Below are 13,968 nucleotides of genomic sequence, written 5' to 3'. Positions count from 1 at the left end.
AGATGGCAGGGCTTAGATAAATGGCCTCCCGTTTATTGGCAAGTTCTTCCAGATATCAGTTCCGGAGCCCAGGAATTAGTTCTTATTGGGGCTAAGTTTCCCCACCAGCGAGATTTAAAATTGGCGCCGGCAGGAGAGTTCACACCAGCAGGAACTTTTCGCACCACTGCAGAAAAAGGGGAAAGTAGGAAGAAAAGGTCCTTAGGCACCATGTTGGGGTTTTTCTCTGGGGTGCGGCTGCCGTTATACTTTTCCCAACAGTTATTGTGTCCTTGTCTACTGCATCCTGCCCTCCCCGCTTCAGCCCACCTATTTCCCACCTTTTGGCCACATCACCAAGCATTCCTGGGCCTAGTCAAGTCTGCAGGAAGGAGAAAGATAAGGGGGGAAAGGCTGGAGAACAAAGGAAGCCTAGGACACATAAAAAGGGCAGAACACCTTGCTTCTTGGAATACCATGGTACCAGCTATGGCCCCCTTCTTCCTTGCAGGAGAAGTCTATATTACCCCTTTTTAAATAAACCCTGCTTCATATGCTTGCCTCGGCATGCTTCTCTAATGTTCAAACTTCAATATGTAGGAAAGTAGGACTTGTCATAACCAGCGGTATCATGGGGAAAAAAAACTTGGTCTCTACCTTGCACCTATACAAAAATCAATTTCAGTTGGATTATATATATAAATGTAAAAGTCAAAAAAAATAGTGCTCCTAGAAGATAACATAGAAGAATATCTATTTCGTAAAGGTAACTCTGAGTTCTTAAATTGAACACAAAAACACAATTATAAAAGGTTGAGAATTTTGACTACATTAAGAATCTTACTAGCCAAAGGATAAGTGAAATGACAAGACCCAGATGTACTACTGTTTTCTTTTTCTTTTTTAACACTTTTGAATTGTCACATGCTAGGCAAACACTCTCCCCCTGAGCCATAACCCCAGCCCCTGTTTTCTTTTAACATAACAAAACATATGAGGCCAGATACTTTATAAAGAAAAGATGTTTATTAACTCCCGGTTCTAATGGTTTAAGGGCATGGCACAGGCAGTGGTTTGGCCCTGGGGAATCCTCATGGAAGGTGGCATCACAATGACAGTGTAAAAGAGAGGGTTCACATGGCAACACAAGAAACCAGAGAGAGGTGGAGTCCAGGATTGCTGTTTAACAACAATCCTGTGAGAACTAATCAAGGTTTTAGAAGAACTAAGTTGATTCCTTCCAAGAACAGGGCCCTCAATGGCCTAATTATTTCTCACTAAGCCTTAGTTCTTAAAGGTCCTACCACCTCATAACAGTTGCATACTGGGGACCAACCTTCCAAACCAAAACTTTGGGGGACAAACCACATCTAAACCACAGAAATAGATAACTTACAAAAGTGGGTGGGGGATGAGTCAGGAGGATTGCGATTTCAAAGCCAGCCTTGGCAACTTAAGGAGACTCTGTATTCAAAATGAAAAATAAAAAAGGGCTGGGGATTGCTCAGTGGTTGAGCGCCTCTGGGTTCAATTCCTGGTACAACAAACAAAAGAGTCAGTATTCAGAATACATAAAGGATGTTTATATCAATATCAAAAGACAAAGAGCATAAGAAAATGAAAATGAAAATTTAATAGGCACTACACTGAAGAAAATAATGTTCAATAAATATATGAAAAGATGTTGGGGCTGGGTATGTGGCTCAACTGGTAGTGCGCTCGCCTGGCATGCGCGGAGTGCTGGGTTCGTTCCTCAACACCACATTAAAAAAAATAAAAAATAAAGATGTTGTGTCCACCTAAAACTAAAAAATAAATATTAAAAAAATAAAAAAGAAAAGATGTTAAATTGCACGAGTAACCCAGGAAATAAAATTAAGAGAACAAGGTAGATACCCATCAGACTGGCACAATTTTTTAAGTCTCATGATATTTGGTATTGGTAAAAAATGTGAAACAAAAGGAACTTTCATACAGTACTATAGGCAGGAAATATAAACTGCTACTGAGAAACTGATGTGACTCCATTTTTGAAAATAAATAACAGCAGCTTCTACCTCAAGGCCTGTCCTAAGGAAGGGGGCATGACCCTTGTCCTTGGAAAAACCCACAGAGCCTTTCTAGGCACATAATCACCCTGCTGAATTGTTTGTCAGGAGAGATCTGCGGTGCCAGGTGTCCCTGACTCAGTTAGGCTAAGTGAGGACCCATAGCAACCCCCTAGCAACCTCCAATCAGCATGAGACAGGGAAAATACCTGGGATGCCAGATGACCCTCCAGTAGTTTACCGTGGTTGATAACATGTGGGAAACCATGTAGTTTAGCCCATACACCCCTCGAGGCTTAAACCAATCAGTTCAAAGGAATCCTCCTCTTGTACTAACCAATCACCCCTACCCAACTTGTTCCTGCCAGTGAATGTGCTAATCAATGTTAAGAGTTGTTGTTTGATTTTCCTGTGGTATGGAATGATTTGCTGTGTGATGTTGTGACGCATAGAGTATCCCCCAAAACCTATAAAATCTCACTGAACAAAGGACCAGGACTCACTCCCTGGGACCGCTGTGTCGGAAACCGTTGTGAGTCCAGGCTCGAGCTTGCAATAAAGACTCTTGTGTGGGGCTGGGGATGTGGCTCAAGTGGTAGCGCGCTCACCTGGCATGCGTGCGGCCCGGGTTCGATCCTCAGCACCACATACAAAACAAAGATGTTGTATCCGCCGATAACTAAAAGATAAATATTAAAATTCTCTCTCTCTCACTCTCTCTTTAAAAAAAAAAAAAAAAAGACTCTTGTGTGATTGCATCTGATTCTGCTCCTGGAGGTCTACTGGGGTCCCAGGAATGTGGCATTACAGTATCTCCTAGCAAAGGTGAATATGCATACACTATAAGAATCAGCAATTCTATTCTTAGCGCATATTCATTTTTTAAAAATCCTCACAGGTATAAGAGATAAGTGAAAGAATGCGCAGTGGGAATAATATAAAAAATATTAAAACAATCCCCAAATCCATCAAGAATAAATGCATAGATAAGCTGAATTTTACAATGAAAACAATACAATTGAAAAATCTAACTATGCATACCTGCATCAACAGGGATGAATCTCACAATATTAAGTGGAAAGTACAAAGTAATAATTTTGAATTTTACACACACACACACACACATTCACACATAGTTTAAAAGTTGTGGCAAAGATGGATGACTCACTGCACAAAACTTGTGCTTTCCTAGTGTAGAGTTGTCATGCGGAAGTATCTAGTTAAAGACTACATGTCCCAACTGCTCTCAATCTCCTTTTTACACTATTAAGTATGTTTATAGGACTGTTATAATCAATATAAACAGATGACATCAACTTTTCCAGAACTGGCCCCCCAAATTTCACATTTCCAGCTAACTGGAATGGAACGACCCTATTGTGAGATGGTAGGAATGATGTCCCTCGCCATCTTGTGAACCTGTTTACCTGCTCAGTAATATAGCATCCCAGTAACCTTAATGTGAACAAGAAATAAAATCCTACTTAATTTAGGTGAATATACATTCAGGGTACATTGTTACAGCAATTTGATTATCCAAACTAATTTAGAAATGAGTACCTTAAATTGTATGCTGACTAGCAAACACCTAAAAATGAGGAGATTGAGCTTAACCATGGTGAATGGTAAGAAAATAGATGTCACAGACTGGAAAGACAGAGTTATGTGTAGGCAAACATTTGAAAAACTATTAGACTACCCAATCTAAAAAATAACATATATAGAACATATATGTATTCTTTTTTAAAAATATTTTATTTTTTAGTTGTAGATGGACACAATATCTTTATTTTATTTTTATGTGGTACTGAAGATCGAACCCAAGGCCTTGCATGTGCTAGGCGAGTGTTCTACCGCTGAGCCACAATCCAACCCTATATGTATTCTTATATATGGAAAATAACACATACATATAGAAAAGCAAGAGAATAGGGATATACATAAAAATAAGAATATGGGCAAAAAAGGTGTGTGTGATCAAAGAAGAATTTACAATAAAGTTCTAAGATACTGGCAATATTCTGTTACATAACCTGAGTAATGAGTAATGGCTGTTCATTTTATTTCCTTCTTTTAAAATTATATATATATATATATATATATATATATATATATATATATATATATATATATTATATACAAGTTTCAAGTATACAATAAATTTTGCTATTTTAAAAAGAAAATCATGTCAGTACCAAGTAGATTATATCACAACTATATAAAAATATTTAATTTATGGCACTAAAGGACTCGGTTAAAAAGTAAATATGTCTGGAGAAAAAGCATTTATAACCCTTAGGAAACTAGTTATGGAAGGGAATATCATCAGTGTTAAGGGTTTTTCCCTTCTTGAGAGATTAAAGACACATTCCCTTTAGGGTCAAGATAGAATAAGAAAGCCAAAAACCATCACTCATCAACATACAATTATAGCTTCTGGGTAATGTTCTGAGAAATTCTTTAAAAAGATGTGTAATCAGGTGGGGTTTGACCTCATATATAATCATCTACATAGAAAAACAAACTTAATGAAAATATGAGAATTTATAAAATAGTCCAGCAATATTATTGGATCTAAGTGATCATTAGAAAAATGAACAATGTTCCTCTATGCCAAAAAAAAGAACACCAACTAGAAAATATAGGGAAAACTTAGATAACCTTTAAGTATAGCCACAAAACTATGTAGTATTTAGCAATTAACAAAGGAAACATAAGATGTTTGCAGAGAAAATTTAATCTATTTAAAATAGCACAAAAATAAATTAAAATAAATTAGAATCCTTGCAATGTTGACACATAGGATAATTTAGTAAAGATGATAATTCATCCTAAAACTAGGATGAGAATAATTCTAACATTCCCAATGAAACTGCAGCTGGATGTTTTGAAGACGAGAACTCAACAAAGTCATTAAATTCATATGGTAATAGAAAGGTCTATAAAGAAGGGCTTGTTCATGCTGTATACTTCATATTGCAGGAACAGACAAATATCTCAGTAGAATAGAACACACTAACACAACTCAAAAATAAGCCCATGTTAGTGACATCAGCAAGTGACATAGGAAGTCTCAGGCTACCTGCCTCAAAGAACTATTGATTTAACTATGATATAGGAAGAAAAATATCTTCATAAGAAGTCCAGAATTCCTGTTAAGAAAGAGTATCCCAAATGAACACAAAGATGAGAAGAGTCACACCAAAATGGTAGTCCTGGCAGAAAAATTCAGAAAAGAATAAACATGTTCCATCTACCCAAACTTCAGTCATGTGGTGCTTAAAGTCAGGGATATGATCTTTTAAAAGTGCGGTTAGGCCAGGTGCAGTGGTATATGCCTATAATCCCAGCTACTCAGGAGGCTGAAGCAGGAGGATTGCAAGTTGGAGGCCAGAGTAGGCTACTTAGCAAGAGCTGTCTCAAAATTAAAATTAAAAAAAAAAAAAGGCTGAGGAAGTAGCTCAGCAGTATAGTGTTTGCCTCACACACACAAGGTTCTGGGTTCAATCCCTTGTACTGCAAAGAAAAAAAAGAAAGGGCTATTAAATGAAATCCTTGTCATGTGAACATCATATAGTGTGCTTACACAAACCTAGATAATATAGCCTACTATTCATAGGCTATATAGAATAGCCTATTGCCCCTAGATTATTAACCTGTGCCATGTTATGATACTGAATATTGTAGACAATTGTAGGTGCTATGTACTTATACATAATGTAGAAAGCAACACTGAGTGGTAACAATTATTTTTAGCTGTGTTATACTCTTATGGTACCACTACTATAAATGCTCTTCATCCCTGACTGAAACATTCTTATACATCTATGACCTCATTCAGAGATTACTGTTTGACACAACTTTCATTTCATCTGCCCCATGCCATTTGGAGATGAAGAGCCAGGAAGGTCCTTTTACTTGTCTTCAGAATCTTGAAATAGCTTGCATCCAGAGGATCCAGACCAACATGGCCCTGGGGAAGCCAGTGGCTGAGATCAAAGTGGGAATGGCCATGCTGAGGATGTGCCGCTACATGCTGAGGTTCTATGTGAATATGGCTCTGGATACTGAAACACAACCAATGAATTCCTTATATTCTCTAATGACCTGCACAGTTATTTTCTCACCTCCACAAGAGACACCAGAGAATGCTGAGATATTTATCACCTTAGAGCCTCTTACTTCACATGTGGATGGCACAATTAAAAGACAAAAGGGGAAGGAAAATCATATCAGTCTCTGTATATTTTCAGGGAATTTACAAGTCATGAAGAACCCTTCCTAGTCTCTTCAAATCTGTGGGTCTGGTTTCTGAGCCTCAATTAAGTAAATGAATTTTCTAGCTAGTATAGGAACCTGAATTGTGCTGCCTATAAACCTAAACATGCACAAGGTCAGGATTTTTCCAGACTGTGACCTGAAAACATGTAATTTCTCAACACCTCTGATGGTTACCATGTATACACCTTCACAATGAGACTACCTCAGAGCTTCTGTACCCACTCTTCTGACCTGGAATACCAACGGAGGGCGACATCATATAAGCCAGGAAGTTACAGGTGGTACAGTTTATGATGTCTACCCAGAAAGAAGAGCTTATGAGATAAAACTGCTGAGACATATACTCTCCAAGTAGTCTGACATAACCAGGGGTATATAAGTTAAGGAAATATCCATTTGTTTATTTAAAAGGAAGTTCTATCTAAGATTAGAATTGCAATAATAAATAATTGTTTTTAAGACCTGACTTAATTCTGAACACTACCTTTGCCTGGAGGAAGTTGAGCCACTCAAGAGGCCCACAGTGGAAGGTGTTTTCTTTCTTCTTCTTGAATGTTTCCCAGGGGCCACCTATGAGTTGTTGCTTCAGGATATACCCAAGAACTTGTTCCTGGAGTGCCTGGATTGGGTATTCATGAGCTCAACCCCTGAGGACTGGGGAAGAAAGTTTTCCTGTGTATATGCCCCAGGGATAGGAGAATCATGAGGCTGGAGATACTCAAAGAGATAGTGTTTCTAAGGATTAATTCAGGAGATGGAAGGAGAGTCAGGACTGCCCTTGCATGGACTGGAAGTTGATTCAAAGGGCACAGTGAAGAACTTTTTCAGCCCCCAGTCCAAAATTACATAAAATTTAAATAAACCTATGTTGACCTGGGAACTGAAGATGATTTTTAATGACTCCATAAAACTATAGCAAAATAGTAGATTATTTGATAGATGGTATTTGGAACACTGATTGTTCTTATAAAACTAAGAACATAAATAAAACCTGAACATAACATTTTGCCATACACAAAATCAATACCTGAAAGTAAATATAAAACAGATATAAGAGATAATTTTGTATCCAGTATCTAAAAAAAAGACTTCTTCTAGAAGAACTCCCAAAATACAAACAATAAAGTAAATAAATTATGTAATTAATTCTATGAAAATTAACCATAAAACCTGGGCACAGTGGCGCATGCCTCTAGCCCCAGCACTAAGGAGACTGAGGCAAGAGGATTACTTGACAACAGTATTAGCAGCCAGCCTCAACCAGAAAATGAGACTCTGTCTCAAAATAATAATAATAATAATAACAACAACATTTAAAACTTTCTGGGCACTTAGAGAAAAATATTTGTGATGTTTATATGCAAACAGAAATTTGTCTTAGGAGACACAAACTCAAATTTAACAGAGCCAGAAAGCCAATACAAAAACTGACAAAGGATTAAAAAATAAGAAATTCAGATAGAAGCCTAAATGGCCAACATGTAGACAGAAATTCAACCCACCAGTAATCAGAGATACACAAAAAACGAACAAACGAAAACTACCACTTACATCCACAGGGTGACACATTTTATAAAGACATAATTTTAAACTGGAAGAGGGAATAAGAAACAGGAACATTTAGCTCTGGTGTAAGCAGAGCCTCTGCTTCTGTTCCATAAGTGATCTTGTGAAATTTAGATCCATTAACCCAATCAACAAATCAAAGTGACCTGAACAGACACTTCTCAGAAGAGGATATACAATCAATCAACAAATACACGGAAAGAATGCTCACCATCTCTAGCAATCAGAGAAATGCAAATTAAAACTACTCTAAGATACCATCTCACTCCAGTAAGAATAACAGCCATTATGAAGTCAAACAACAACAAGTGCTGGCGAGGATGTGGGGAAACAGGCACACTCATACACTGCTGGTGGGACTGCAAATTGGTGCAGCCAATTTGGAAAGCAGTATGGAGATTCCTTGGAAAGCTGGGAATGGAACCACCATTTGACCCAGCTATTCCTCTTCTCAGTCTATACCCAAAAGACCTAAAAACAGCATACTACAGGGACACAACCACATCAATGTTTATAGCAGCACAATTCACAATAGCTAGACTGTGGAACCAACCTAGATGCCCTTCAATGGATGAATGGATAAAAAAAAATGTGGCACATATACACAATGGAATATTACTCAGCACTAAAAAATAACAAGATCATGGCATTTGCAGGGAAATGGATGTCATTAGAGCAGATTATGCTAAGTGAAGTTAGCCAATCCCTAAAAAACAAATGCCGAATGTCTTATAAGGGGGGGTGACTCAAAATGGGGTAGGGAAAAAGAGCATGAGAAGAAGATTATCACTAAATAGGAAAGAGAGGTGGGAGGGAAAAGGAGGGAGAAGGGGAATTGCACGGACGATGGAAGGAGACCCTCATCGTTATACAGAATACATGTATGATGAAGTGAGGAAAAAGAAAAAAAAAAGTGTGTCACATTAGATTGGGTAGAGAGAAGTGATGGAAGGGAAGGGGAGGGGAAGGGGCAATGGAAGGACAGCAGAATAAAATAGACATTATTATTGCTGTGGGTATATACGTGACTTCATGACCAATGTGATTCTGCAACCTGTACACTCAGAAAAATGAGAAATCATACCCCATCTGATTCAAATGTAGGATATGTCAAGTTCATTGTACTGTCATATGTAACTAATTAAAACAAATTTTAAAAAAGAAACTTAAAAAAAAGAAAAGAAAAAGAAAATGCCCAGTTTAAAAAAAAAAAAAAAGAAATTTAGATCCATCATTGGTCACACTAGCCACATTTTAGGTAAATGCACATGTAGCTACCATGATGGACAGCGCAGACTGTGGACTACATCATAATGGAAAATTCTATCAGGCAGCACTGATCTAAAAAGGGTAGCTCTTTTTTTATATTTTATTTATTTTTTAGGTGTAGATGGACACACCACAATGCCTTTATTTTTATGTGGTGCTGAAGATCGAACCCAGGTCCCGCCCATGCTAGGTGAGCGCTCTACAGCTGAGCCACAATCCCAGCCCAAGGGTGGCTCTTTACTGTACACTCCTTCAGTATTTTGTATTTTTCATACACAGGATTGACCAAAGTTAATAATGAATTAATGGCTAAATTATAGGCTTCGTGAACACTTTGTCTACTATTGTATGCATACTACAGGACTGACAAGTACATCACAAGTAATGGACATTAAATAGGTACTTGTCAAAATAAAAAAAATATTACAATTGTATCTCTTGAAATTTGGGGTTTGGAATACAGACATGGATTTAGAGAGGAACAAATGCTTTTGCACTCAAGTTTTAAAGTATTTTTTGCTCTTTTTCTCAGGAGAGCATTTCATTGTCTTTCCTGAAATGAAGAGGACAACAGTATCCAGTGAGAATTTGGGAACCTAGAACTTTGATATGAGAAATGGATTATGTTCAAAATATCAAATATGATTGAATTTTTTTGAAAATTTTTTTTTCATTTTGTTCTTCCTACCCATGTCAATATAAACATTGGGGTATTCACTATAACCCAAAAGACTTACTTTTAGCAAGAAAGAAACATTTCAGTACTTTTGATTCAAGATTAAATTTTTATTTTGCGTTATGAGGGAGACATGTGAAAATGTGCAATTTATTTCATAAGTTATGCACTACATACTTTTAAAAAGAATAATAGAGAAAGAATGATCAAAAGAGCTCTTTAACGAATAACAGTTAGATTAAAATAATCAATTAATATTGCAGCCATCAGGTCTAGCAATGGATTATATGCAAAGTTTGGTAACAGTAGAAATATTGGCATTTGGTAGTCTTCTTGGAGTTTAGAAAAGTGAACAGTGTGTAGTTTTGTTGCCCTAACTGTTCACAGCAGTGCCTTGATCACATCTGTATTCACTGGGATTTAGCTTTAATTAATACATCTACATCAGCTTTGTCTCCCTCCCCAAGACTTTTTGGGTGGTGATCAACAAGGATATTTTCCTCCTTTTGGGGGGATCTCTGGGAACCACCTTCTCCAGCACGTAGTGGAGCTCCAAGGCTAGGAAATCTGTGCACATCCTGTAATTTCTTTCGCAGCCATTCTATCCTCTCCAGGGAGGCCAAGTATTTCCCCAGGTTGTGCATAAACTGTATTTCACTCACAGCTCTCTTCCTGGAAGAACAGAAACAGAGAGGACGACTCCATTAGCTTCCCACTTATTCCATGCCTTCACCATGCAAAAGAGGTTGTAGTACTTACTTAATAGCTTTCCCATCCGTTCTTGTAAGAAAAACAATTGCAAGTATGACGATCATCACTTTTGCCATGTCTTTTGCAGACATCATCTTTACTAAAAGGAAAAGCAAAACCGAGTTATTTAAAAATATTCTACTGTTCCAAACCATATAATAATATTGATAGTAGTTTCCAATTATAACCATATAATCAATTACAGAGTGTATAGTAATTAATTGGGTTGGTTTTTAGGAGAAGCTTTTGGAATCAGCCTCTTTATATAGGGAATACTTTAGTAACATCAGATATACACACACATACTCTGAGATATTAGATTAATTTTCTTAAGTATTTTTTTTGAGATTGCTTGTGCAGGTTTGAATATATGAATTTTAAGCCACATGATGAATGGAAGAGTTTTGTTTTGAGGATTCCCACACATTTTATGTTGGCTATGCATAAATGCTTGAACAGGCTTGAAATTGACTAGTCTTAAAATTAGGTAAAAATTGTTATCAGTATTTACTTAGCAAATGTCATTTTCGTGATTAAACTTCATTTCAGGCAATGGCATAACAACCATAACTGCCAAATAGTAAAGTCTGATTTTGAGGGTCTTACTGAATGTATGCACACTTCTGGCATTAAAAAGTACATATTAAAGCACTTAAAAATCACATAATTACTTATATGTGCATTTTGAGCTCTGGCTCTTAATAAAATGCTTATCTACACCTTATTTCTTCTACTTACTTCACTAACAAGTATGTTTGAGTATAACTTTTAGCTCTTTCCTCATTTAATCGTAAAAATTTTCATATTAATGAAAAAGATTTTTACCTTAATCTGCATTTCAATATTTGCAAAGGCATATTTACAAGTGCTTTTTTCTAAATGTTCACTGTTCTGTCTTTTAACAGACATGTTCAATGGCTAAATACTTCTTCTTTTTTTTTTTTCAGTGTTGGGGATGGAACCCAAGGCCTTGCTATGTAAGCACTCTTCCACTGAGCTGCATCCCCACCCCATAGGTACTCCTATTTTAAAGGTAGCATAAGAAAAAATATAACCATCAACATATCTATGCATGGAGCAACAAAAGACCATCTCTTTTTTGGGTTATGTTGGAAATATTCACTGCAGGTGGAGGATGAGAGGATCAAGTGTCTAATCCTAGCTTTGTTCCATTCACCTAGTGACCTACAAATCTCTGCTTTGTTTCCTTGTTCTTAAGAGGGAAATAGACTTCTTATAGAAATACCATGAATAAAAGCCTTAAAATAATGTTAAATATCTTTAAAATTTGTGCACTATTTAAAGTCCAGGAAAGTTTAAAAAGTTGTCATTTATATAAAAGGAAATAAACATTCAGCCATTAATGGTAGTTTTTTCAACCTGAGCTCTCTTGAAGTCATAAATAAGCCATCTAGGTAAGGGTAGTCTGAAAGAAAAGTGAAATTTTACTCCACTTAACAAATATTCCTTTTTTAAAAAAATTTTAGTTGTAGATGGATACAATACCTTTATTTTATTTATTTTTGTGTGCTGCTGAGGATCGAACCCAGTGCCTCAGGCATGCTAGGCAGGTGCACTACCACTGAGCTATAGCCCCAGCCCTTCCACTTAACAAAAATATATTATTTACATCAGAACTATTCATTCACTACCAGCCTGTTTATTTCAAAATTTTTATAGACTACTAAAGCATATAATGCAGAATATTCATTAATTTTCTATAATTTCAGAAGTTTTTAAAAAAGTTATCCCAAAAGGCTTTCATCACAAAAATAAATGACTTATATGCTTAGCATAAATTTATTCTATTGTTATATTTAATATTTAATGTAATTTAACCTCTTTAAAATTTAATCATGAGCAAATAGCATATTTGTAGAAAACATGATTATCAAAAGTGTCGTGTAATTTAAAGTGACAATTAAAAGAGGACTTACCAGACAACTTCAGAGAAGCCCTTCCTTCAGGTGAAATTCAGCTGATGCTGTATTGATGTTTAGTGAACTTGAGGAAGCTGATGAAATGGGCTGCAGATCCTCAAGTGTGACTTTCATATATGGTTCTTCTGCTCATCAAGAAGAGCTTATTTATTGTTGCAGATGATGTCACTCTCAATTCTCGGGATCTCAACTTTAGTCCAAACAGCCACACACCCCCATTGGGTGGTGCCCAGTCCTCTTAAGTTTTTGATAATTGGATAATAGAACAAAAACAACAGAGTGCTAGGGAAAAGGGCTTATGCAAACTGTTCTGACAAATGTTGAGTTGTACCACCTAGAAAAATTCTGGCTCAATTGATGATATTGAGTTTATACTTTACAAAAATTCTCATTCTGAAGATTTATGACAAAGTTATCTTACTTATGAATGAAATTTGAAGTATAACCACATTATCAGTACAATTGTTATGATAATTAATCATATATGTTATGCTTATTTACAAGTCCTTTTCAACCACTCCAATTACCTTGATTATTTTCCCCCCAAAATACAGTGCTTTTCTTAAAGGAAATGTTAAAAATGTTTGAAATGGCTTTTTATGCATAATTTTAAAAGCTTCAAAAGTATATTATTCTAAAATTCATTTTATTCATGCATGTTAAGGTGTAGTAATAACTTTTGATAAGCACTATGTTCCCTCCTTTACATACATTATCCTACTAAATCTTTACAGCAGTCCTTAAGTGTGTTGCATTATCCCCATTTTCACACTAGGAAACTCAGGCTTGGAAAGCAAAGTTGACGGAGTTCAACATCAACAAGTACCAGGGATTGAACCAAGGGATGTTTAACCACTGAACCACATCCCCAGCCCCCCCCCCACCTTTTTTTTTTTTTAAAGACCCCATCCCTTTTTATATCTTATCCTGAGACAGGGTCTCACTAAGTTACTTAGGCCTCACTAAATTGCTGAGGCTGGCTTTGAACTTGTGATCCTGTCTCAGCCTCCTGAGCCACTCTGAGCCATACAGGCATTTGCCACCATGCCCGAAGAAAGAACAAAGGTCTTTATTACTCCAGAGTCACTTTGATTCTGATACTACCTCAGTTTTTCCTTTAAAATGTAGCCCTTCTTTGAACCTTATTCTCTTTTACTTTAATTGCCTAGCATTTTGCAACTTCTTTCTCCAGGGGTTGGGTCCCGATCTCGTGTCCCTCAAACTAATGATTGAGAGTCTCCTCCAAAACCAAATGGAAATATGATTCTACTATTTGTCTAATTTCAAATACTGCTATAGCCTGCTCATCACCATCAAAGCCCTTCAAATGTCTCTATTAGGGACATTTTTTAAAACGCTTAAGAAAAGTACTATAACATAGCTAGGCTCCTTTAGGCAACTCTCCTCTCAACGAAAGAGCCATTTTCAGTGTTGGATCAGTTCTCTTAGCTCTGGTTGC

General features: G+C 36.6%; 1 protein-coding gene across 1 annotated transcript; it reads right to left on the bottom strand.

Annotated features, from left to right (window-relative positions):
- Nucleotides 1–10,229: 10,229 nt before the first annotated feature.
- On the bottom strand, nucleotides 10,230–12,691 carry Pth (parathyroid hormone). The gene is made up of 3 exons (XM_027942252.2): nucleotides 12,651–12,691; nucleotides 10,579–10,677; nucleotides 10,230–10,491 (listed from the first exon to the last, which is right to left on the bottom strand). The coding sequence occupies exons 2-3, from the start codon at nucleotides 10,662–10,664 to the stop codon at nucleotides 10,230–10,232; spliced, it is 348 nt and encodes a 115-aa protein (XP_027798053.1). The 5' UTR covers nucleotides 10,665–10,677; nucleotides 12,651–12,691.
- Nucleotides 12,692–13,968: the final 1,277 nt, after the last annotated feature.

Source organism: Marmota flaviventris, chromosome 9 (assembly GCF_047511675.1).
Source record: "Marmota flaviventris isolate mMarFla1 chromosome 9, mMarFla1.hap1, whole genome shotgun sequence".
Taxonomy (NCBI): Eukaryota; Metazoa; Chordata; class Mammalia; order Rodentia; family Sciuridae; genus Marmota; species Marmota flaviventris.
This window is presented reverse-complemented; position numbering and strand designations above follow the sequence as displayed.